The sequence below is a fragment of the Lottia gigantea genome, assembly GCF_000327385.1.
Source record: "Lottia gigantea unplaced genomic scaffold LOTGIsca_20, whole genome shotgun sequence".
Lineage (NCBI taxonomy): Eukaryota > Metazoa > Mollusca > Gastropoda > Lottiidae > Lottia > Lottia gigantea.
The window spans coordinates 2875062-2901565 of NW_008708401.1; the positions used below are offsets into that span (position 1 = coordinate 2875062).

A 26504-nucleotide genomic window follows, 5' to 3' on the forward strand; every position below is an offset into this window, starting at 1 on the left:
TTCTTTGCAAATAGAGCCCACCAAGATGGAAATTTCGTCACTTGATTTTGTGTTCAGTTGAAATTTGTCATCAAGTTCAAGGAAACACTGCTTAGTTGTTGAACATATGATATGAAAAAGATGACATAAAAAAAACTTCCAATCCATAACATCCTAATCTTTCCAGAGATGGTACAAGTCTAATCACATAAATGATCAAACAATTTGATATTCATGTTACTGAAGACTAATTACCATGGATCCTCATTGCTACCTATTTAATACAAAAGGGTTCATAATATAGTTTCCTAGCCTCTTGAAGAGCTTCTGTGGCCCTTAATACTTAAATGAGACCATTCCAATATCTCTTTAAGCAATATGGTTTCTATTTATTGTGAAAAAAAATCAGATGTGTCATTTTGATTCCAATGATCTATAGACAATCTTAAAGGGATAGATGCGCCATTTTTTTTACCACTCCTACTTTAGTCTCAGCTAAGCCAATCAGTAATAGTGTCGACAGCTCACCGTCCAAATTTGAGCCTTCAAATCCATGTTTGTCCAGGGTTATCCGTGTTTGAAAGTTAAAGTGATGACTTGTCATTTTAAGATACGCTGTTAAATATAAAAAAGACATATATAGAAATAGTGAGTAATTTCTTAGTTCAAAGTATTTTAAAGGAATTATGCGATTTTCTTACATTTCTAGTACTTCTGAAGACCATTTACATATATTCAATACTAAAAGCAACCCCTCAAAATGCCGCATCTGTCCCTTTAAGTTCAGGGGTTTTCAACCTTTTCTTTCTATTATAGTGATTACCCCTTTCAGGATCCTTCATCGGTTGCATTACCCCAAAAATTTTAAAATTAAATTTTTTTTTTTTTTGTAAACAATATTTTATTCCTAAGAAAAGGATTGGAGAACAGGCTTACACCTATGAAACCTCCTCTTCCAATGTCATTTAAAATTTCAGATCTATAATAAATCTTCTTGTTATATCTATAGAGCTAAAAAAATAAAAATGTAAATTTAATACTGTATAAAAAGAAACAGAGACACCATTCACTGAAAGAGCATAATTAATTGATGGATATTTTAGAAAGATTTTATTCACCATTCAAAATTTTTTCCGAAAAAAGATTCAAATATCATCACCATGAAAAACTGTTTTATTGACTCAATGTTTTTATACTAGGAATTTACTGGGTGGAACTGACAAGTGACATGACATTTTTGATCAGGACAGATGATTTGAATTCAGCATGTGTGCATGAATCAGAGTTTATCATTGAGATCCTAATGTCAATATATTGATAATATAATCTAGAATAAATCTGCCAAAACAAATAGTAATGAATATTGATCATATTACAATAGAACAAAAGTAAAAACATTCTACGATTTGTTTATTGTGATCCTAACATGGTAACCGTTTGTAATGGGTTAAGCTCTTTAAGCGGGAGCAGTTTGTGTTGATGTAAAATTAGCGCAAAATTGTTTTTCCTTTTTTGAATAGTATTGCTATAGAATAAACTGGAACATGATTTAAAAATCAATTAGTGTGAAAACTTAAATCGCCGAATAACGAAAAGAAAATTTATGTTTTTATTTTTTTATGGTGGAAAAAAACTAACCAAAAATAAATGAATGCTCATTACAATGATTTCACGCATGCGTACTTCAGGATACGATCAAGAGAGAAATATTTGTGCTTTCATACAGGGCACAATGTCGAAATGTCAATTGAGTTGATTTTGGCGACAGTTTTGGCATCAGCTTTATTTGGAGGATGGCTATTTGATTGGTTTATATTTTCCTTAGCCCTTATTTACGGGTAAGTCAAATTCTTTGGAGGAAAAAAAGCGGTGTGGAAAATCCGATCGATGGGGAGGGGCGCCGGTAGTAAAATATTTACTGTCAGTGTCAGTTCTCAGAGTCATTTTTGACACTTATGTCAATGAATCTGTCAGAACAATTTATCAACAGTGACTGTACATCTCACTTGATTATTACTCACTGTATAATAGTTGATGTTTAGGCCTATATTTAAAGTATGGTACTACATGTTCTTCTGTACTGACTGCAACTGCAGCTCGGCAGTGCAGTTTCAATACAGTCAATTGTTACTTCAAAACTTGTAGGCTGTTTGCCACTATCACAAGATTCGTTGGGTTATGTAGAACTACCTCAGTAGAAATACTGTGTTTCTAATCATCGATACAGTAGAAAGAAACCAGCCCATGTTACTTCTGTTGGTGTTACTTGCTATATAAGCTTAAACTTGCTGTTTGTAGGCTTTTAGTGTAGCTTAAACTGCACAGCCTACATTATCCACATTTATTTGAGCAGTTAAGACATTGCCATTTGCATTTAAGTCTACTGTTGTAGCATTGAGTACTAAGTTAGTGGGATGAGCTATTCATAATATTTGTCCTAGAACCATATTTTAGAAACATTTATTTAATTCGATGTTGCACTTAATGTTGCACTTTAATATCTGGTTTCAGAATATATGGCTCTTAAAGGGACATTTTGTTTTTTATCTGTTGGTTGAAAATTATTTTTGCATATGAATAACTTTGCTATACAACAAAATCTAGTCCTTTTTGATAATAGAAAATCATTGAACATTTTTCATACTGCCATTTTAAAACCGGATACTTATTTTTGCACCAATACTAAAAAGATCAGTCCAAATATTTTCTTGATACATATTGCAAACTACACTCAGGAAATCTTGCTTTACAAGTTTGTTGTTGGTATTTGAATATCGTTTTCAAAGCAGAAAACAATAATGAAAATAAAAACTAAGTCATGGCACAGATATTGTTTAATTCAATTCTACACACCAGTCTACATTGATTTGATTTGATTTAGAGTTAGGGTGTGTATTAATTCTATTCAGTTTAATAAGCCAACCTTGACAGATTTGACCCTCTTTTCATTAAGAATTACATTTATATACAGTACGGTATGAGTAGGACTATACTTATAATAAGGTTATTGACTGGGAAAGATTTTTGAATATTACTGAATCCATATATAAATGGCAATTTTTTTTATTTTGGGAGTGTAGTTTAGAAAAGAAACAAAAGCACAGACAGAGGGGGGAAGTTCAGTTAAAAGGAAGATAAATATCATGTAACGTATATATATATATATATATATATAATATATGTTACAATTATTACAATATTTTACTTGTGTAAAAAGACACCCCCCTTTTTTTTTACTGTAACTAATGGATACAATGATATTAATGCAATCAAGTGTTGTACAAAAAGTGCATACATGTGTGGCTTAGCTACAAAAAAATATGAGCTGCGGGATGTACCTCCTGTTTGACAAAGCTCACAAAGGTAGTGTTTTATCTAACTAAAAGTATTATTAAAGGCAATAGTTAAGAAATTTCAATGTACAAAATATACTTAGGAACATTGTATTTTGTTGTTACAAACCAATATACAACATTAATGATAAATGAAAATATCAAAGAATTTATTGAAGTTTGCTTCTTTTACTTAAAGGGACACTTTCTTTATTATTGTCAAGGATATACTAATTTCATGTGTTATTTCTTAACTGTTTCATATTCCTAGACCTTAGATAAACATAACTGCCAAATGTAGAAAAATTATGACCAAGTTTGATAGTTTAACAATTGCTCGAAGTTACTGAATAATATTGTTTTTTTGCTATATTTCTTACAACAAGGAAGAAATTATTAGGAAGTATTATTGGGGGAAATCAAACACAGGTAAATTATGTTTCTTTTTCTTCAGAAAATGGCTCCTACATTATCCCAAAGAGAAACTGTCGCCAGAAGATACCCCTGGTGTTTCCATCATCAAACCATTAATGGGAGTTGATCCTAATTTAAAACACAATTTAGAAACTTTCTTTAATTTAGATTACCCATCGGTGAGTTAATTGTGTTGTCATCAATAGTAGCCATGATGGACTAAGTCCAGCAAAGATATTTGTGCAATTTTGAAACAGGAAACAAAAACAAACTTGAGTAGTCCTTTTATATATAGTTTCAATTAAATTCCTTATTCTATTTCAAAACAAATTGGATATTTTTTGTAATGGTTTGACCCTCTGCGAATGTGCAAGATATCTTTGAATTTCTAGTTCTCTTCAATAATATGGTTTGATTTTTGCAATTGTTAAGGAATCTCTTTGATCTGCGAGTAGAATGACCCATGCAAGTATATGTTGCATTTGAACATAATTGACTTCTTCTAGGTACCAGTATGCATCAAGGAATGTGGTACATTTTTTTCGACTCTGTTCATTATCATGAACTTAAACATTTTTTTTCAAGCATTTGTCAATATAATATCTATCATGGGAGACAGATTATCCATGTTAAAATAATAATTTGTATTTATTGTAGTATGAATTATTATTTTCTGTACAAGATGAAAATGATCCAGCTATATTACTAGTTAAAAGTTTAATAGAATCATATCCTAAAGCTGATGTTAAATTATTCATTGGTAAGTCTGTTCTTATTCAAAGTGATGAGCGTGCATTCACATGCATGTACCTATATATGATGTCTGTTTACTCATGTATAAACAGCTATTTGACAGCTTTTGGATGCATTCTAATTAAATTGCAAATAGAGGAGATGTGTAAGGTGAAACGTGCAGGATTATCGATACAGTAGAAAATATTCGATACAAGTTAATCAAGACCTGAACCTCATGTATTCACTTCGTCTATTTTCTTCTGTATCGACTATGCACTGAATGGGACAATAAGCTTATACTTTGCCTTTTCTTGACTTAAACAGCAAAATGTCAGTTATGACATGCACAACAATATATTGAGTCAAGAGATTAGGGTGGTTGAAAGGTAACAAGTTCCTATCCAACAGGAGGCACTGGCACAGGGTTTAAAGTAAAAGTCTGAGTTAAAGCAAATCTTATCTAGTTTGTATTTATGTAGGATAAATATTTCATACTACATAAAAGATAAAATGATAATAAAGAGAAGACAGTTGTTTACATATTTGGTATATTGAAATATTGATATTATAGTCTTATGAAGAGTTAACTTTAATTCTAATGGTGGAAACATTTTAAAAATCAGACTGTTTTATAATAATCAAATATGGAAAAGGCAAAATTGACTTCACAATCTTAAAGGGGCATTCCACTTTTTCTATAGGTCAAAAAAAATTTGGCTCAAATTTATGATAACTATACACTGAAATCTAGAAAGCAGGTCCCTTGACATATCTGAATGTTTAAACTGAAAAATATCCAGCCGTTAATTTTAAATGACAAAACTGTTAAAAAAACATTATGTAAGGGGTTTTTTATATGCTTTTTGGTAGGTAAGAAAACTACTGTACAAATTTTAGCAAAATGAACGCCAAATTTAGAGAAATATGTCAACTAATCGAGCCGCTATAAAGCCGAACACTAAAACTAGGTCAAACTGCTTAATTAGCAATTAGTACTCTCTGATTTTATACGCCCACATCTCTCTACGTCCGTCCGTCAACATTTGCTTGTAAACGCTCTAAAAACTAGATTTTTTGATGGAATCAAATGAAATTAAATATGTGTATAAATATTCATAAAACGATGATCAAGTTCGAATTTGAGCTATTTTTGACCGTTAGAAGCAGAGTTATTACCCTTGCCCCAGAATCTTGAATATGCTATTACTATTGACGAAACTTAAAATGGATGTTATTGGACCTAAATCAAAAGGTTTGAGAAAGTTTAGTTTACTTCTGATTGAATTTAAGGCTTTTTCAAGATTTAGGCTTCCTACGTCAGTTTTGAGGAGTTTCGCCCTTTAACCTCTATACAGTAAGTGCTTCTATCAACATCAATTGCTCGTAAACACTCTAAAAACTAGAGTGTTTGAAGGAATCAAATGAAATTTGGTATGTGCATACATATTCATGAAATGTCGGTCCACCCGTCTGCTGTCAACATTTGCTTGATGGAATCAAATGAAATTCAGTATGTGTATACAAGTATATTCATAACACAAAGATCAAGTTCAAATTTGAGCAATTTTCGACCATTAGAGGCAGAGTTATTGCCCTTGCCCCAAAATCTTTAATATTTACCATCTGCATGCCGTGGTGGGCGTATATGGCTGTGGTCCACTATCTTTAATTAATGCTTTTAAAACAAATGCAATTTGATCAAGTAGATACATAGATGATAATAGCATATTTTAGAAATATTTTCATGTATAACGCTTTTGATAATGCAAACATAATATATCATTTAACCACAGTATTTTCACACATAAAATATTGTATCAGGAAGCAATATATTATATTTTATAGTTAAATGAGATCAATAATGCTGATAAAGATAGATAATTTTTACTGCCAACCTGGTTTATCAAGTCATAGTAACAATACAATACACAACAATATGACGTCATGATATTGTCTTTAGGAGATATATTAATATGATGGATTTACACCAATGGAAAAAAGAAAAATAAACAAAATGTATATAAAGATCAAACTAATTGGTTTAATTTAGGCTTTAGTTTCTCAATAAAATATTTCTCCTTGATTCCCATTAGTAGGCTGTCTTGGCTGGACATTTTGCAGAATAGAAATACCATAAAATTTGGGGATATTCCCCTTGCACAGACATCAATGTGTTTAGGATCCCGGATTTGTTGTCCATGAATGGTCATTCTGTTCCGTAAATTATTTCTACAGCCAATATAGAGCTTGTTGCATCCACAACATGTGATCACATATATAATAAACTTGCTAGAAAATGTCATATTAGTTTTCACAGTAAATTTGACCCATTGAGAATTTAAAAGGAGAAGATATATATATATTGAAATATATAAACCATATAAATAAAATAAATTTATGTATAAACTTTTAGGTTTAAAACATGTTGGCCCCAATGGTAAAATCAACAATATGATCAGGGCTTATGAGGCAGCTAAACATAATCTTATACTCATATCAGATAGTGGTATTAAAAGTAAGTATTTGTCTCAATCTATGTACAGCTCAGGATATTTTGTTTCATTTATATTCTATGGGTTACTTCAATTGAACATTTTTTTGATAACTGATTGTTAAGAGTTTTCTGTACTTTTTATGTGTATTGAGCTAATTGAGGACTATTGCAATTATAGTCACAACTCCATGGTTCTTGCAATTCCATTAAAACTTGAAGTTTAATGATGTAGCTATTGCACAGGCTCTTAGATATGATAAACAGATTTTGAGATAGTGATGTCACAAACATTTAGTTGTAGTCGAATTGCAAGAACCACAAGACATTTGACAGAAATTGAAATTGTTGATATGATTTGATATGACATACCTTCCTTGTAATCGCTTTATTATAATTGAAATGCCTAGATCTGTATATTTATCAGGCAGATATGTACACAAAAATTTCAACCTTTGGCTGATTGTAACTGGGGAGAAACTAAAATCCCTTCCCTTCTTAGGTGTATTATAACATGTCATTATGATTGAATTTGTATGAGTTCTTGTTTATTACAGTGAATGAAGATTCTCTATCAGAAATGGCATCATGTATGGTCAAAGATGTTGGCTTAGTTTTACAAATGCCTTATGTTTGTAGTAGAAATGGTTTTGCTTCAGTCTATGAACAGGTACTGTCTATTACTATTTGAATTCCCCTGTTAAGAGTACTATTTAATCATGATAAAGAACAAAGAGATAATAAGAGATAAAGCAATGTCAAAATGTTTGAAAGAAAGAAACAACTATATTTTACAAGGATAATAACTTAGGAGCATAATAAAGAATTCTTTCTACCAGCTGTTCCTTGGCCAAACCTCTTGGCATTGATCTTTCCCAGATTATCTATACCCATTTACTTAAACTGAATATTATGTAAGACTGAACTTCATAATTCTATATTAAAGCCAAAAGGAGAATATCAAAGCTTTATGCTATGTTAATTTTGTTGTGTCCATTGTTGCGCACATATTTATTATATTTGATTATATTAGTTATTATTAATGAAATTGAGATAAATATCAGTATAACATATTGAAAATGTAACAGCTGTCTTAATAGTACTGTTATTCCCTGTTAGACACAATAACCAATCTGAAAATAAACTCAGTTAGCGTATTTATACCCTTTAATTTAGGGTGTGGATTTTCCTTGGTACTGGATTGAGATGAAAGTGTTTTTTCAATGTAAACCTACTAACATTTTATTTAGATATCAATGCAAAGACAGTCCAAGACTAACAGTACTATTTTGAGACTGATATTCCAATTCTCTTAAGAAATATAGAAAAAAATTTAAAAACCTTTTGCTTTACACAGAAAATAAGCATTGTTGCATTTTGTTTTGTTGTATATTGTAGGTATATTTTGGAACAATGCAGGCTAGGGCTTGTCTCTCTGCTAATGCTGTAGGTGTTAATTGTTCTACTGGAATGTCTATGATCTTCAAGAAAGATGTTCTGGAAGTCGCTGGAGGCCTCCAAGAATTTGGAAAATATTTAGCTGAAGATTACTTTATTGCTCAAGCTATAAGAAATCAGTAAGTCATTATGTATATATTTTTCCAGCTTGTAGATTCCAAGAATTCGCAAAAATTATGAAGTCGAACTCAAAATACCACCTTAATGCAAATTTTGCTTTTGTTGGTGCATTCTTAAGGAATGAAACAATGCATGGCATAGTACTGAAGGTAATTGTTCAACCATACTTGTGACCTATTCAGAAGGCCAGCATAAAGCCAAATGTAGAACAGATGATTATAATGATCTAATTACATCTTGCCCTAACATAATGCTCAATTTATTTTATTTTATTATTTATTTATAAAATTCCAGAAACTTATCCTCAAGTTTGATATTATTTTCTGTACTATTTCAGAGGTTATAAAATAACTTTATGTACAAAACCAGCTTTACAAAATTCTGGTAATTATTCTGTCACAGATTTTCATAAAAGATTAAGAAGGTAGGTTATTTGTGATTTATTTTACCGAGAGTTAATCTACATTTTCTATGTTGAAACAATTTTCCCTGTAGATGTTTATTATTGATCAGATAATAAGTAGATATGCACCTCTGATAAGCTAGATGTTGCCACTTAAATGTAAGTTTCTGATCAGCTGTGGAAACACCAACATGTCTGAACAGCAAGTAAATTGAAATGAAATGAATAGAGTTGTACGTCAATTCAAATTTGGTAAGTAAATGTAATCTCTGATCAGCTGTGTAAATAATTTGCCATGTATAGATATAAACCTCATAGGATGTTAATAGTGATTTATATGCCTTTCATATTTAAATGATATCTTATATTTTATTCAGATATTTATTTATATTTCAGATGGGCGTACATGAGATATTCTATGTTACCATTATTTGTATTCCTGGAACCACTATCAGAATGTATGATTATGGGTGTGGCTGCTTCCTGGGCTGTACAGTTTTTATTTGATTTTAGTCCAATGGGATTTTTTCTTCTTCATGTTTTACTTTGGTTCCTCTTAGATTATGTGTTAATTTGTGTAGTTCAGGTATGAGACTTACTTTACAACATGATATTATTTTCCCCATTGCACAGTGCATGGCATTGCTCGTCCTCATTAGCTCTAACTGGTGCAGAAAAGGAAGGACATCAAACTGATTCAGTTCATTATGATATCAAACAAGGTTTTCCAAAGCCATACTATTGTTTGTAAAGATTTGCTTGGGTTGTCAGAAATCTGTGTTTCAAATGTCAGAAATTGAACTCCATTACCACAATATGTCTAATATGCTGGGAATTTGTGATGGGAACAAAATGTGTATTCTGAGAAGCATAAGACACTGAATGCACCTTTTGTTTGCTATAATGAAAAAATTGTTATTATATTTCATTATATCCAACACTCACCTTTTGTTTGCATTACAAAATCCAAGCCCTGGCTGGTTATGTCATCAAACAAACGGTAGTGGCTATGTAATAAATATAAGCTAGTAACGGAACGAAAGTTTGATATACACTATATCTCATCAATGTAGTACTGAATGAAATAGATAGACTTCATGCAGCATTTGATTTTGAATTACGACTGTTCAGATAGATCATCTAATAGTGATGAAAAGAGAAACTATATGTCTTTTTGAGGACATAATATCAGATCTTCTTGTAGGCAGCATGAAATGAGTTTTTATATAACAAAAAAAGTAAAAATTATCTATCTTTTTTTTTACAGAATGGACCCTTACCATTTTCCAAGTTTGAATTTGTTGTTGCATGGTTGTTACGAGAACTTTCTTCACCGTATATATTGTTATTGCGTCATGCAGACAGTACAATTCAATGGCGAAATAAGAAATATAAAGTTCGGTGGGGTGGAATCACTGAAGAAGTTACTACTTAGATTGTGGTGTTGTGTGAATGTGATGCTGTTTGACTGCTACATTTCCATTCTTATCATTCTTAATTTATTGATGTCTGCTCAAAGATCTGGAAATATTTTATGGGAGTTTTATTGTGTTGGAGCTCAACTGGACAATTTCAATAAGGAATGAAAGAGAAATGTGTCATCTTTAGTTGATTTACAGTGATAACAGTAATCAGTCAACTGTATTTATTCCACTCAACAAGGGTGTGTCAGTCAAATGTTCATCCTCATTCCAATATGTGTCAAGGTAACTTTCTTCCTATGAGGAGCTGTCCTTCAGAGTTATATCATGAAAGATATTGGAAGACAGATTGGAAACATTCAAATTCTAAAATCTGTGTTTAGGTAGAGATTCTGTGTAAGCTTGTCCAAAGTCTGCTGCAAACTTGCTCACAGCTGTATTATTTTGCATAGCCTGTGTGTCAGTTTCCTTCATAATCTTCCAGGATGTCAACTAACCTGTCTGCTAACATCATTAGCTATGTTCACTCTGTGAAGGATGCCAAGTTACAAAATGTAATCAAGTGTTTGCTCAAATTCAGTATCTAGACATGGACACAAGTTGAATTCTTAAGCCTGTGATAACAACTCAGGTATGGTGTCTGGATTAGTCAAAATATTTACAGTTTTCAGGAGATAATTTACAGTGAAAGTGAATACTTAAGTCGGTTATCTTCAATACTTGAAATATTGTGACATTCAACAATTAACATCTCTCAATAAAAATATAGACAAATCTAAACTTGGCAACTCAGTATCAAATTATTCTTTAAATAAAGAAAAAGAAAAACCAAATTACTTATCAGAAGAATGTTAAGAAATGCACCAGTTACAGGCTGTAGTTATACATGTCTGTCTTCCATATTACCATATCCACCTTATTAAAGATTATCTATAACTTTGATGTCTATAAGAACAATATAGTCTAGCTGAGTTTGAGATCCAGTATAATATCAAAATCATACATACATTTGTAATGTGATCTTAATTCAAGTATGTTTCAATTGATATTACACATATACAATGAACAATTACAAAGTCATCTAAGTTATTTCTTAAAACTCATATCATGAAGAGACTTGGAAGTGATTTTGATGCCTTCTTGGGAATGCTAAGAGATTCCATTTTACCATGTTGATTTCCTGTCTGACATCAGTGGTTCCTGTTATTCCAGAAAGATCATATTACTTCAACACTATCTCAAACTATTCAAACAAAATGGTAATTGCTCTTGTAAAATCATTACCTGTTCTGTAATTGTAGAAAACTTTTATTGCTAAAGTTGGGCAAGAAATTCCATGTAATTTATAGAAACAAAATTCTTGAAATATCATGTTATAGAATCATAATCCATGTTATTTGCTTGCTTCATTAGGTTTATTTGATCGATAAATAAATTTGAGATGTTTTTTTTCTCACTGAATGTCGATTTGTGCTCAATTGAATCATTTCTGCCGATTCCTTTGATTTTGCCTTGGTTTGTACTTTGTACTAATAGTTAATTATAAGAGCAGTATTAACATGGATCTATAACTTAAATTTCTATAGATAACTTGGTAATCTTTGTTATAGTTTGGTATAACTTTCTAAAGCAGCTTGGGCAATTTAGTTTTCCATCATCTTAGTCACATTAATCTGCCCAATGAGTTCATAGAAATATTTAAGTTTAGCACTGATTTTGTAAGGATGACACTAAATGATCAAACTGAATGATCAAACTCAAACCTGCTGTAATGTTAGCAGTGTAGTTTCATAGAGTTATAAAATAAACAAGTCTGAAGTTTTTAACAGAGGAACCTGTAGTAAGCATTTCTGATTAGAATTCTATGTTTTTGTTAAACTTTTAGTCCTGTAAATACCTGTAGTTATTTTCTATTTCCACAATGTTTTCTGTACCAGTTATTTAGCAATGTATCTGATGAATCACTTTGATCCTGATCTATGACGTAGCATTGTGAACAACTTTGATATAATTTGTTATTAGGGATGAGGATGCTTTTAATGAATTTTAATTATTATTTTGTCTGGAGACAATTAAACATGGAATGTTGTTGATTATCATAATTTTTGTGAAGATTGTGTAATGAATTTTGATGTGGCTTTGCATTAATTTATTTGCTCAATTTGAAAAATTATCATGTGATTTGAGTTTAGAAGGCCTGTTTATATTTTGGTGGAAAGATCTCGAAAGGATCCCAAAAATTTCAACCAGATATTTAGCAAGATGTCAGGATTGCATTCTGAATGTGGTTAATTGCTCGATGAGATATAATTTATATTCAATGTTCAAATGATCTAATTTCATGAAATCAAAGTATATTACAATAGAACTGAGATCAAGGCTGTCTCTACAGTCTAGTTCAAATTTAAGTTAATCTTGAATTTATGATCATTGTCAGATTTATTTGTTATTGTTGCTTTAGTTGGATAAAGGTATTTATGTACATCTGGGAATATTTCAGATAGTCTCTGATATCACTTGGAAGTGGACATTAACTTGTATACCATACCAATCAATTTTTCACCAAAAGATTACTTGTCGATATATCAAAAATGAAGTGATTATGATTTGGCCCAATGTATATAAATATCTTTGTCTTATACTTAATGTTACTCTTTCCCTTTTTCTACTATTAAATGATTAACTTAAAATTTGTTTTTCTTTTCTTGGAAATGGAGCTTTACATCCAAAATTATCAAAGAAGAAAAAATGTGTCAATCAAATATACTTTTAGGCCACTAGGGAGAATTTCGAAAGAAAATCAAATCTGGTCTTGAATTAAGGTTAAGAATATTATCCACTTTTACATTTTACCAGCATTGGCTACATTTTCTGTCAGGTGACTCACTTAATGGTTAAGAATTTCGCAATCACATGAAATTTCCACTGACTGACAGCTAAGCGTTAGCTCCCACGAAAAGCATCATATCAAATTGTCAAGATGAGGAAAACATAGGATCAACCTGAGCCCACCTCTACATGAAAAATATTAAATACATGGTGAATTGTTTTTACTTGTCAACTCTTATCAAACATTCAAAGGAAGTTGGGGATAATAGTAAACTCAGGAGATTCAAATTTAAAAAAAAGTCAAGTCAAACCTAGGTTTATTAGGCAAGTGTTATACTTATTAGTAAAGACTAGAGAACAATCCATATAATACTAGCAGATTGTTAATTTAATAATAATAATAATTAATACAATATTTGATGCTACGTTAATCAGGCTGTAATCTTGTGGATCAAATTTTCATTATAAATAGGAAATTTAACCTTAGAATGCAGCTGATATGTGTGTGTGCCATATTTAGTATACATGTACCAAAAAATAAATAGTTTGCACTAACTTTTTGCACTGTCAAAAAAAAATGTCTTCATAGGTGGAAGAACTCTTTGGCAACTCAAAACAATGAAAAATCTAATTCAAGAAATAAAAGTTAATTTAAGTTCTACAATTATCAGTTAAGACTAGAGTTGTAACTAAACTATTTCTGAAAATGTTTGATACAATATACAAAAACATTTGATTTTAAATTTGTTGGATTAATATCATAAGTTTTGTGAAATTGTGCTTACTCAGTGTTAGATTGTGATGTGAATACAATCCTCATTAGGGTTGTGACAGGGGTTTTTGGTATTGGTATAATAATAAGTAATACAATGACGCAAAGTAAATAATAATAAAATGATAACAAATGTTAACATAACAATAATCAGGCATCTATTTGGCTTAACCTTGTTCCAGTTGTTAGGTTCTAGTTTCAATTTATCAATGCTTACCTTTTTCGTTACTCGCACAGTATGAAAGGGACACACACAGTCCCCAAGTGGCATCAGGAGTTTCAGATGTCAAAGGAAACTAGATTATGTCAAATAGATATTACCTTACAATATACATGAATAATAATACATTTAAATAATAATATAGCACTATACTAAATTTCTTTATAATTATAAACAATGTTCTATATCATATAATACTATAAGATAGTACCAAACTAATCTCTATATAATATATAATAGCTTTATATCTCAAAATATAGACCAGCTTTTTATAGTAAAATCTTTTATATTGCACTGTCATAAAAATGTGTTAGTACCTAATATTACTGCAATTATAAACAAAACAAAGAAAAGAAAGGATTTGGAAGGGTTTTATAACTTCTATTTACATCATTCTTTAGTTTCTGTAATTCTAAATCTTGTCAAGTCACCATCAAAAACAACTTCAAGCTAACCAGTATTTGTAATAGCTCTTTTAAAGACATTTTGAGAACATGTCAGAAGTTCAATGCCAATTGTATCAAATGTCAAAGAAAAGTCTGTATCAAATCATATAAGGAAGGCCATGTAATAAGCAAAGAATAAAAGTAAAATACCCCCAAAATGGGAAGAGGGACCCAAATTTCAGATGGGGTCTATAAGCCACAGTGAAAGCTTAGTCTATATCAAAAATCAATTAGGAAGACAGAAATAATAATAGGTAAAAGTAAAGATAAAAGTACATTACTTGTGACCCAGGAAAAAAAATGTCACAATAACCTATGTTAATACCCAACCTTGAAGGTAACAGAAGTTATATTGGTCACTGATAAAAGATCTATTTTATCAATACCTATGGACAGTGATTTTAATAGATATACCATACAAATAAAGATAGCTTGCCAGATAATATACGCCCATTGGCAGTTTTGTTTTTGAATAAGAATATCTATTTATGGCAGCACAGAAACAATCACCAGAATAAAATATTCAGCCATATACTTCTTTTTAACTCTTTGGGGCAATATTGCATAATATTACCAAGTTTCATCAAAATCTGTCAAGAATTGTGCCTTCTTGAGTGTTTACGAGCAATTGTGGACGGACAAACAGACATGGTTGACACCATTATACACCCCCCATTTCATGTGGGTGTATAAAATTTATAAAAAAAAAATAAATTATAACATCTATAAGGTTTATATTATATCTTTATCTATTGTGAACTATGTGCTGTCACATCAATAAGACTAGACAATATTGTGTCAAGTGCAATATTTATCAATATTTATCATCAATATTATTACATTTGGGTATTTATAGAAATGTTTCATACAAAGGTGCTAAGGTTTGTATAAAACTGGATATAAAGTGAAATTTACAATCACATTTAGCTGATAACAAAGAATGAAAATTATCTGTCAGTCTGACAGAAATATAATTTGGATACCTGTTTTTTTCTTTATGGAACTTTGGTAGTATGTTTCAACTTGGCCAGAACATGACAGATATAACCATCTGTAAGTGTTACATAAAGTTGGATTCTCCCCTCAATCTTCAAACAATTTAAAATAAAGATAACAAATAACAATTTTGATTCATGCTTCCATTCAACTTTAAAAACTTTGAGACTGTTTTCTTCTTAAGTCAATTTGATACAAGACAAAATAAATATATATATAAAACTAATATAAAATTTATCAGGCATCTATCTAAGATCTGAGACTATATACCTCTTGATGTACACTATGGAGTTGTAATGGCCTGCTCCAATCTATTAGCTTGGTGGGATTTCTTTCCTGTTTCACGTAAATATGATATCACACTTTCCTTCTCTAGATCTATGGTCAGAACCTAAAATTCATAAAAGATTTTCAAGGTATTTAAGAGGGATATATGGATATTTGCTTTATCAGCTGAGAGAGCTCCATTTCAGCTGTCAATATCAGTTTTCAAAATGAAACTCAAATGTCGGTTGTTGGTAATATTAGAAAAATGTAACAACAATCTAACACAAACCAGACCACCTCAAGTAACACCTAGAATACCCTGTGTATCTGTATTAAACACCTACCTGATCACCTCTGGTAACACCTAGAATACAATGTGTATCTGTATTTAACACCTACCTGTCCACCTCTAGTAACACCTAGAATACCCTGTGTATCTGTATCTAACACCTACCTGTCCACCTCTGGTAACACCTAGAATACAATGTGTATCTGTATTTAACACCTACCTGTCCATCTGTAGTAACACCTAGAATACAGTGTGTATCTGTATTTAACACTTACCTGACCACCTCTAGTAACACCTAGAATACAATGTGTATCTGTATATAACACCTACCTGATCACCTCTAGTAACACCTAGAATACAATGTGTATCTGTATATAACACCTACCTGACCACCTCTAGTAACACCTAGAATACCCTGTGTATCTGTATTTAATGTGGAGGTAAAAATAATATCCATAGAGATTCTAGCACAGCATAAACATGTGGCTGTCTGTATATCACAAATATATAAATAACCATATTTAGTTATAACAAATAATATTCCATATTCTGCTGAAACCTGAAAATATAAAAAACATACTACTGGTAAATATCTTATGCTTTTGATCACGTAGGTCTTCTTTTTCAACTTAAAAATTATTTAGCCATAGATATTTAATTACTATTTGCCTTTCATCCAAAAAAACAACTTTTAGCAACATTAGCAAAATTATACAGATACAGGGATTAGACCACATCTGAAAGCCAGTAAAATTCAATATTTACATCATTAATTAGGATTTATTATGTGCATCAAATCATAACAAAAATTTACCTGTAAAGAAATAGGGAAATCATATCTGTCTGTATCATCTAAATATTGTACATGATCATAACAATTCCTTGGTGCAAAATTACCAACTTTATACGGACCTAATTCAATAACATGCACCTAAAAAATATTGTTAAAATACAATTGCATAAGGTAAATCATTAAATGATAACCAAAAAGTGAATCAATTTTTTCTCTACAAATCCTCATTGATGATATATCAAAAATATTTTGAAATAGGGATTTATTACATTTCAATATGACTGATTATTTTTACCCTACCTTGCCATGATCATGAACATCTCGGGTACAAACGAAAAATAAAGTTGAAGGACAAGGATTATCTGTAAATTTATAACTAGCAAAACACACAGCATGGGCTGTTATACACTGAGTTATATCTTCTTCTAAATTATATAGCTGTGTTACTCCAGATATCTTATCATCCTAAAAATTTCAAAATAACATAGAACTCATATGTGATAATATATTGACAAGCAACAGAATCATCTCTTCCAAACATACAGCCACTTTATCTTATTGATTGAAAATATGCATGTGTGGAAGAGTTCAATAAAGAATTGAGGGGTGTCAAATAATAATTCACTCCTGCATTCAAGTCTGCAGAAGTGAAATGACATGATGTTTGATATCTTAATTTAATGCTCCTGATTGGGCTAAAAAAGACTGTAAAATTTGCCAGGACAGCTGTGTAATTTCCAACTGCTGAGGGATCTTCAATGTGCAGAGCCTGAAGCAAACAATATTTATTGTCCATGGTCAAGTTTTGGTCAGCCAGTTTCTCTGCATTGAAGAAATATTACAGATATTGTACAAAGCACGTCATAAATCAGTTTAAACATACCTCAGGAGTCATTCCTGTAACAGCTAACCATTTTACTGCAGGGTCAGTTTTATAGCTGACTATTTCACTGAAAGCTAGTCGACTATGTCTATTAAACATCTTCTCTGGTGGACAACTTCCTTGATTAAAAATAATAACATATTTCCTTCAATCTTGTATCAGCAACGTCAAACTTTTAATAATATAGTTGGACAAAAGTTTGGTGCAAAAGGTCAGAAGATAAATGTGGATAAAACCAGCCCTGATATTTTTTTTCTCTCAGCAGACTAATTTCATCAGAGGTAGATTATATCAAAGACTATTTAAATGCACAGACAGCATTGTATTCATTTCAATTTATGGATTATTCTAATACTTGTATAAAATCTGAATAACAATAGCATCAATTTTGTTGAAGTTAAAAAAAAATACCTTGCCACAGATCCCAATGATATATAGATGTTTCTGTTACCATAGCTATGACATCAGAGTTGACCCATGTCCAATATACCACTGCTTCATGTAATCTAGTTTTACTAATTAATACTTTAGTATCAAGATTAAAGACTTCAAATCTCAGACCAGCTGCAATGAAAAAACAGACATCATCTCATTTGAATTTTTTTTAAAATGAATCCTAGAACAGTTTCTGCAGTTCTATGGCACAGGCGGTTAGAGCATTGGAAACTTTACATTTGCTAGCTTAAGTCAAACAAATGGGTTCTAACTTAACACAAATTCCAATTGCTCTGTCGTTTTCTCGCTCCGGTTCAATAAGCTAGCTTACTTTGCTAAAATCTCAAGGTCCTCAAATTGCAAGGGTAGTCTATAATAGAACAATACAATCCAATTCATACCTTTTAAGGCCATAATAGGTTGTGTTGGATTCATAATAACTGAATCAGCAGTAGTTTGACCTGCATAAGATATTGAACCATCCTTGGGATTTAAAACTGTTACCTACAATAAAATAATGCTACTCATTAGAAATCCATATGAATTTAAAATGAAATAAAATATCTCCTACATGGTAATGATTATCATACCTACAGTATCTCTAATGATACAAAGATCTGTATTCTGATAATTTAAATCTATTATGTTACTAATTTAACATGGGTAAAGTTACATATCATTAATATATTTTCCTGTCAAGAAGGTTGCACAGGTCAAAATATTAGATTTTGTACATACGTTAAGATATTTTCACTTACCATAGCTTTTTGTGCATTGTCTTCACTTTTACCATGTCTGATAGCTATCCATCTATCTGATATCATAGTGACTCTTGACCATGTTACTTGATCTGACGGCACCCCGATATGTGCCAACTGCAAACAAAGATACCTTATATATTTTCATAGGCATACACATGCTTCATCAAATAATAAAGCCACAATTCAGCTTACAATATACTTCCAATGAAGAAGCTAGCCTTTAAACTAGATAGTAAGACCTGACAAGGCAACAAAATAGAGGACTGTGGGGCAGCTAATCAATAAAGAAGACAGTAGCAGAGCAGATCTTGAAAGACAAATTATTGACTGTTAAATGGTTAGATGAGGCATATTCCAGTCAGTTCTGAAAAATGAAAATTTTTTATGCCAAAGGCCCAAAACCGTTGAGGGTCAACAACCTAACGTGTGTCGTCTCTCAAATTGAGACTAACAGATTTCAATCTCCATTGAATCAAACAGACTTTTACTTGATCACACATTTTGATCAATGGAATGATAAGATGGAAAACTGATACACATCCTCACCAGCTCAGACAGGTGTCAAATGATCCAGTGGATATCATTTCAAAGCAGGGTTATATATCTAACCTATAAAAACCCTTAATGTCCTTATATAGCTACAAAGGTCGAAGGATTATGAACAGGGGAGAAATACAGGAAGAAATAAAGTCATAAAGGAAGAAGAAGATATCTTTTTCTTTTTTTAGTTAGATCACCAACCTGCAACATTTCAGTAATGGTGATAGGTTGCCCTTTATCATTGTGAATAGTGTTGTTATTACTCATTGTGAGCTTTTCACTATGACTTTAAGGCCATCTTAATCAAACTTATCAATTATATCAAATGTCATCAACACTCCCACTATCTACGGAATTACATCTTTCTATAGAGAGGTCAAGAAGTTCTGTTTCCCAGTTCCTGCGAGCCCAGCACCACCTACAGAACTCTTCAAAGTAAAAAAATCACAAAAAGTCTTATTTCCTGTCAGACCACAGGCAATAGCTTAACATTATATGTCAAACTCTTGTACAATTTCTGTTTTACTCCAAGCTACTAGATTTGATCAAATAGCGTTTCTGTGTTTTCGATTATTGGAGTTCCAGGGTTGAAAGCTTAACAAATTCTATAAAATGATAACATAATTATGCAAGCATAGAATGAGTTGACAAATAAATTTAACGAATGCCTTTGGTATATTATTTACTTCCGGTCCAGATTTGGTATCGTATTTTTATTATTATTTCACGCTAGGTCGGATTTAAAACCAAAATCTTAAACAATGGCCTTGAAACAACCCACTGGTCAAAAGCGTTTAACCAATATTGCTGTAATAAGATTGAAGAAGGGTGGCAAAAGATTTGAGATCGCCTGTTATCCAAATAAAGTCACAAGCTGGAGAAATAAAGTGTAAGTAGTACAGGGTCAAGGTAAGGCCTACTGACTATTTACCCTACTTTTACCTCAAAACATGTTTACCAATTTTGGTTTTTTTGATTTAAGCTCTTGATGATAATTTTCACACATATACAGTTGTACATCCTTAAATCTCTTGGCCTATTTGGCCTACTTACTACTATCAGATATTCACTGACCCTTGCCGCTAGTCTCCTCTGATTTACTATTTAAAGTAAGGCCTACTCTGTGAGTGTGACCATGATAGGTATCTATTCTAATAGAACTGGTTTTAAGAACTATGGATGGGTATATCTCACAATCACAATGCTTTACCTATTTTCTAGATGTTTGTTTTTGTTTTTAATTAGTGTGTTTACTTAGGTCTTTAAGTTAAGCCTGAGACCTTTCCAATTTAACATTTAAGAGAGAGAATACCAAACAATAAATCAAACAAGAAGACACTGTAATTTATAGATTATCTTTTTTTTTTTCATATATTTTAGAGAGACAGATATAGATGAAGTTTTACAGACACATACAGTTTTCACCAATGTTTCGAAAGGTGAAGTTGCAAAGACTGCAGATTTAAAGAAAATTTTTGAAACTGATAATCATTCAGAAATATGTTTAAAGGTATAACATTTCTTTAACTGATTTGTCAAATGCATTTTCATTTTTTTTTAAATGAACTGGTGTTGGACAAGTCATATCTCCCCTAATTCCAGTGAACCCAGCTGCAAATTGGTACATGAAATGTGAGAAAAATCAATGCCAAATGATTTGACCAACGGCAAATTGGTTGAAAGGATCCTCATGAATCTAAGTTATGATCTTTGCTAAATATCTACATAATTTCTTCACATTTCAGATTTTGGCTAAAGGTGAATTACAAGTATCAGAAAAAGAGCGGCAGGCCAATGCTGAGTCAATGTTTCGTGATATAGCTACAGTTGTATCAGATAAATGTGTTAATCCTGACACCAATAGACCCTATCCTGTTACAATGATAGAAAAAGCTATGAAGGATTTACATTTCTCAGTGAAACCAAATAAGAACTCAAAACAGCAGGTTAGTTGTCTGCTTCTCCTGATTATGATATATAATGTCCACAGTACAGCTGGTTTTGACAAGGGGTTCAATAATTTATATGTAGATGCCTATAGTTAGTAAAGAAACTTGTTGAACAGGAAAGGAAAACAGATATTGAAAAGTCAAAAACAAGAATTCTGATCATTCTGCAGTGCAAAGACTCTTGGTTTAAATCTTATTTACAAGACTTCATATGTTACTATTGGTAATCCTTTATATTGCTGACAAAATAAGAAATTGTGCCGAAAGATATTTTTATGTGAATCTTTGTATTGTATTATAGGCATTAGAAGTAATCAAACAATTTAATGAAAAAGAAGTTATTAATATACAAAGAGCAGAAATGAGAATAAGAGTTGTTGCACCAGGTCGGTAAAAGTTATTTTTTATGTGGCAAAGAATTGGAAGACAAAAAAAAAAGCAAACGAAAAAATTTCAAAGATATCCAGGAAACCCTCTGAGGGAGTTCTATGGCCAACTATTTAAAATGATTTAAATAAACTACTGCAATGACCTTTCTTAAGCAAGTCAGTTTCTGTTGAGGGATATACCACTCATTGCTTAAATATCAGTTGTTAGTCAACAGTAACCATGGAGATATATCAAAAATTTCAGCAAAAGATGGTAAAAAATTAAGAGAGAAAATAAGAAAGATAGCTAGTCAAGTTGAAGAAGATAGTTTTGATGAAGATCTTCAAATGGTAAGCTTATTGAATACGTTCAAAAACTCCTTTAAAAAAGAACTGCTAATTACTATACCAGCACTTGCTCTGAAATACCTTTGCTTATAATGTGCAGGTTTTTTTTAATCTGAATTCGTATTATGATGAGTCAAATTTTTCTTTTTTATTAGGTTGTATTAATAGACCCAGGATGTTATAGAGAAATAGATGAAATCGTCAAACATGATACTAAGGGTAAAGGTTCATTTGAAATATTGAATTTAAAAAATGTAGAAGAAGGTGACGAGAAACTAGGATGATCTCTGTTAGTTTTATTCTTCTGTTGATTTCGTTTAATTATAATAACAGTTTGGAGTCAGAATGAAGACAGCAATACTTAGAAAGAATCAATCAAGAATTAATACTAACTTGTTAACAAATTGGTAAAAGAATAGCCTTCTGGTTATAAATATGCATGCTATTTTATCTTTTTTTTCATTCAATCAAAATTGAGTATAGATCTTATTCATGCCTTGTTTTTGAGACACTGAAAGCAAGGTTCATAACGCAAATTATTACATCCATTGATTGACAAGATGGCAACGTCACATGAATGAATAGCCAATTTTGAGTCATTAAACACTCGCTAAACAGCAAGAATATGGGCTTAAAACTGCCATTTCTTAGAAATGTTTGAAGGTAAAATTCATATGTAAGTATCATTAAATAACTGAATCAATTCCAAATTTAATGATGTAAAATATGACTAATTTCGAGTTAGTGGGATTGAAGAAGGTGGCTTTGAAGATGTCAAAGGGGAGATTTTATTCAGTGACATAACGTTACCTTTTCAAGGTTTGCGCTATGAGCCTTGTTCTGGATTCAATATGGCTGATGCGTGAATAAGGTCTATAGATGAGCCTTTCTGATTTTCAAACTTATATACACCTATTTCATAATAAGAGTGCTATAATAAATCTTTCGTCCAAAGCAATGTACACAAATTTTTATATATGGTTTGTGTTCAAGACATTCAGTATGCATAATGCAAGAAAAAATATGCTGGAATACTGTTTTTTGTTATCTGTAAATGTGGATGTCTTCTTGTTGCCCTTGAAATTTTTTTTACATTAAAAGTAGTGGATACAGCTTAAGCAATTGTTCAGTTTTGTTTAAATCTTTTACATTCTGCACTCTAATTGTATTGCCTTCAATTACTGTTACTTGTTAGTTATAATATTTTTTATTTGTAATTAATATTCTTAAAATTTACATTAAATATAAATGCCTTAGTGATTTCATATGCTTTTTATAGAAAAACTCCAAGATGAATTTCTGAACATCTATTCCAAAGTTTGGTAAATGCTTACACAAGAAAAAAATCTAATATTGTTCTTGTCCATGGCAGATTAGATCCCAGTTCATTAACTTCCTGAAGCAATCGCTTTGCATAATTGAATTATTTATTTATCTTTTAACCCTACCCAGACGTTATTAATTTCTAAACAAATTGATTTCTATTAATGGTGAAATCCATATTCTCTACTTGTGACCAAGACAAGTGCTTCTCCTGAAGGTCCAGAGTTCAATCACGGCATAGGTCGAGATAATACCTTCGGATTATTCAACCCGGTTTCCCCGTCAGTGATGCAGGTAAGAGGGGCTGACATGGAAAAAGTGTCTAGTCATTCGGATGGGACAATAAACCGAGGCCCCGTGTGCTACAGACTGTGCACGTTAAAGATCCCTAGACAAAAAAAGAGAAATTGAATAGAGCTGGCTAATGCCGCTGTCCTGGCAAAATTTCCTTCATGGCACCCTGCCCGTCTTTATTAGCTCACAAGGTGCAGAAAAGTAGGACGTAAAACTCCATTAATTTCATTCCATTTCTATAGGAGAATAGTCTTATAACATACCAAGATGATTCAGAGTAAGAGTAATCAAGGCCAAATCTTGATTTCTATAAAGAATAAGACTCATATCTGTGGAAAACAGATAAGTCTGTCTTTAATTTTCTATTTACAATATATCTGACTTTCCTTACTTAAAAAATTTTAAAGGTCAATGATTTTCTAAAACAGTTAAAACATGGGACATGGCTTATGGTTGTTTACATGCAGTTTTTCTGCCACAAAATTACAATTGTCAAATCATCTGACTGATAAGCTGGTAAACTATTATAGTAATCAGAAATCTGGATTAATAACAACAGATATTAGTTTAGATATCTTTTTATTATGATACAAAACAATCCTTAAATGATCTCTTTCAGAAGAACGACTTCTGCTTAATGTTTTCTGTCAGTTTACAAAAGGGAAATAACTGACCATTGCATGAATATTTGCAAGATAATTAAACTGTTACAGTACCGTAATAAATTACCTAAAGATCTGATTTAATCATCCAAGTGTCTTGATTTTAAACATAGATTTAAATATTAACTTGTCTTTAAAGATCTAATTAATAACTTGTCTTTAAAGATAGATATTGATATCAGATATAGATCTAATTAATAACTTGTCTTTAAAGATAGATATTGATTTTAGATATAGATCTTATTAATAACTTGTCTTTCAAGATATATTGATTTTGAAAAATAAATCTAAATATTATGAAACAAAAAAGGAATATTTCAATATTTTAATTTTGAATCAATGAAATAATTACCTTTTTAAGATCTTTTTAATAATTGAATATACAGTAACAAGATCCAGATTTTTAAAATTTATGATAAGGTATCATGAAAAAACATAGACCAAAAAAAACATTAGAAAAAAGACGGTGTATCATCAAATTATATAAAAATAAAACATTGAATGATTTGTAATCTAATTTTTCTATTAAAAAATAAATTTACATAATAAACACTTTACTAGCACTGTCCGATGTGTGCATATTGAAATTTGGAATAGAATGAGTTTGATAGTCCACTGAACTGCAATCAGCACTGTATTTTAGGAGAAAATGCTTCAAATTTTGATACACAGAATTTTGACCTGATAATGGATGAAAGTAGAATTAGAAGCAGTATGATCTTCACTTGCCATAAGTGTATTTTCCTTTTGATAGATGGTGGTTTGCTATATATAGTCAGAAAGACAAGCTTCACTGTATAAACAATATGCGAAACTTAAACATATTTTTGATGAAATTTAAGAAATAGGTATAATGTGAATATGACTCATGACAGAATATAGCATTATCTTTCTGACCAAATGCTGCCAAAAATAATTATAAAAGGCCAGATAAGGTCAGTCAGTTTCAAAATTTTGGTTAATTTATTTACAATGAAGTTATTGTGATTTTAATTTGATGGTTTTGAGATATTTATTATGCATGATCACAACATAATATCATACATATATGTATTGATATGAACAAGATCATGTTAAAAAAACCCATTATTAATACAATTCATATATATCATTGAAAGTCCCAAAATCATGAACCTTTGGTTTGTGAAGAGAAAAAATTATATATTGTTCATAGTCATGAATTATAATATCTTTTTTTTCAACATAAAAACCTATTCACATCAATGAATTTCTTAAAGGGTTAGTTTCATTGAATTCATTTTACATATAACAAGGCTCAACTTAAGCTAATCAAACAATTGTGCTCTTTAAATTAGTAACACACCTAATTCGACAACTAGATCCCTTCAGATTTTAAGTAAAGCTAGCACTTGAATTAGGCTTAAAATTGCATCTGAGAATATTTATAAAATTGTACAAGATGGTGTAAATTGTTTTTCTCAAGTTATGTTATAAATATCACAACACAGAATGTTCCAAAGTTTATACAAAAACTAATTTATAACTATAAATAATCTAGAAAATCACTTTTGTTAATATTCACATATAGTCTGTTTCATAAAACTTGTCTTTTATATTCACAACAATTGAATTCTATAGTCTGTTTCAACTTTTCTCCATAAAATCACTAACTTAATATTCACAAGTATATTTCACTAAAACTATTTTCACTCTCTGTTCTTTCTAGAGTCAGGATTACATCCAAAGCATGTATCTTAGAAAACATAACAAGTACCAACAAAACACATGGCTGCCTTTAAAAAGGTCTATGAACGATTTAAATGATATCTTTCTTCTTCCAATTGATAAATCACACCCAGGAGTCGGCACCCCCAGCACCTTCTCCTCCTCCCCCATCAGCTTCTAACATTAGTTCATTGGAATGAGAATAGTCATCTTGGCGTCGTCTGTTACCTTTATTAACTTGTGCATACAATGGTTCTGGATTGGAACTGTAATTATGTCTCCCATCATGA

The 26504-nt window shown here is 31.0% G+C and overlaps 3 protein-coding genes across 3 annotated transcripts; 2 read left to right on the plus strand and 1 right to left on the minus strand.

The window, feature by feature from the left end:
• Nucleotides 1–1683: 1683 nt before the first annotated feature.
• On the plus strand, nt 1684–10367 carry LOTGIDRAFT_214304 (hypothetical protein; the record flags this gene model as incomplete). Its single annotated transcript, XM_009053795.1, has 9 exons — nt 1684–1817; nt 3766–3904; nt 4383–4485; nt 6874–6975; nt 7509–7621; nt 8350–8528; nt 8867–8953; nt 9329–9518; nt 10200–10367. Exons 1-9 carry the CDS (start codon nt 1720–1722, stop codon nt 10365–10367), a joined length of 1179 nt encoding a protein of 392 aa, XP_009052043.1. The 5' UTR covers nt 1684–1719.
• A 5381-nt stretch (nt 10368–15748) lies between these two features.
• Nucleotides 15749–19940, minus strand: LOTGIDRAFT_187812 (hypothetical protein). Its single transcript, XM_009053796.1, has 9 exons — nt 19786–19940; nt 19042–19158; nt 18685–18787; nt 18260–18412; nt 17849–17967; nt 17266–17430; nt 16987–17103; nt 16558–16731; nt 15749–16007 (listed from the first exon to the last, which is right to left on the minus strand). Exons 1-9 carry the CDS (start codon nt 19849–19851, stop codon nt 15900–15902), a joined length of 1122 nt encoding a protein of 373 aa, XP_009052044.1. The 5' UTR covers nt 19852–19940; the 3' UTR covers nt 15749–15899.
• A 405-nt stretch (nt 19941–20345) lies between these two features.
• Nucleotides 20346–23508, plus strand: LOTGIDRAFT_206284 (hypothetical protein; the record flags this gene model as incomplete). The annotated part of the gene is made up of 6 exons (XM_009053797.1): nt 20346–20473; nt 20965–21094; nt 21330–21530; nt 21835–21919; nt 22167–22252; nt 22405–23508. 6 exons carry the CDS (start codon nt 20346–20348, stop codon nt 22531–22533), a joined length of 759 nt encoding a protein of 252 aa, XP_009052045.1. The 3' UTR covers nt 22534–23508.
• Nucleotides 23509–26504: the final 2996 nt, after the last annotated feature.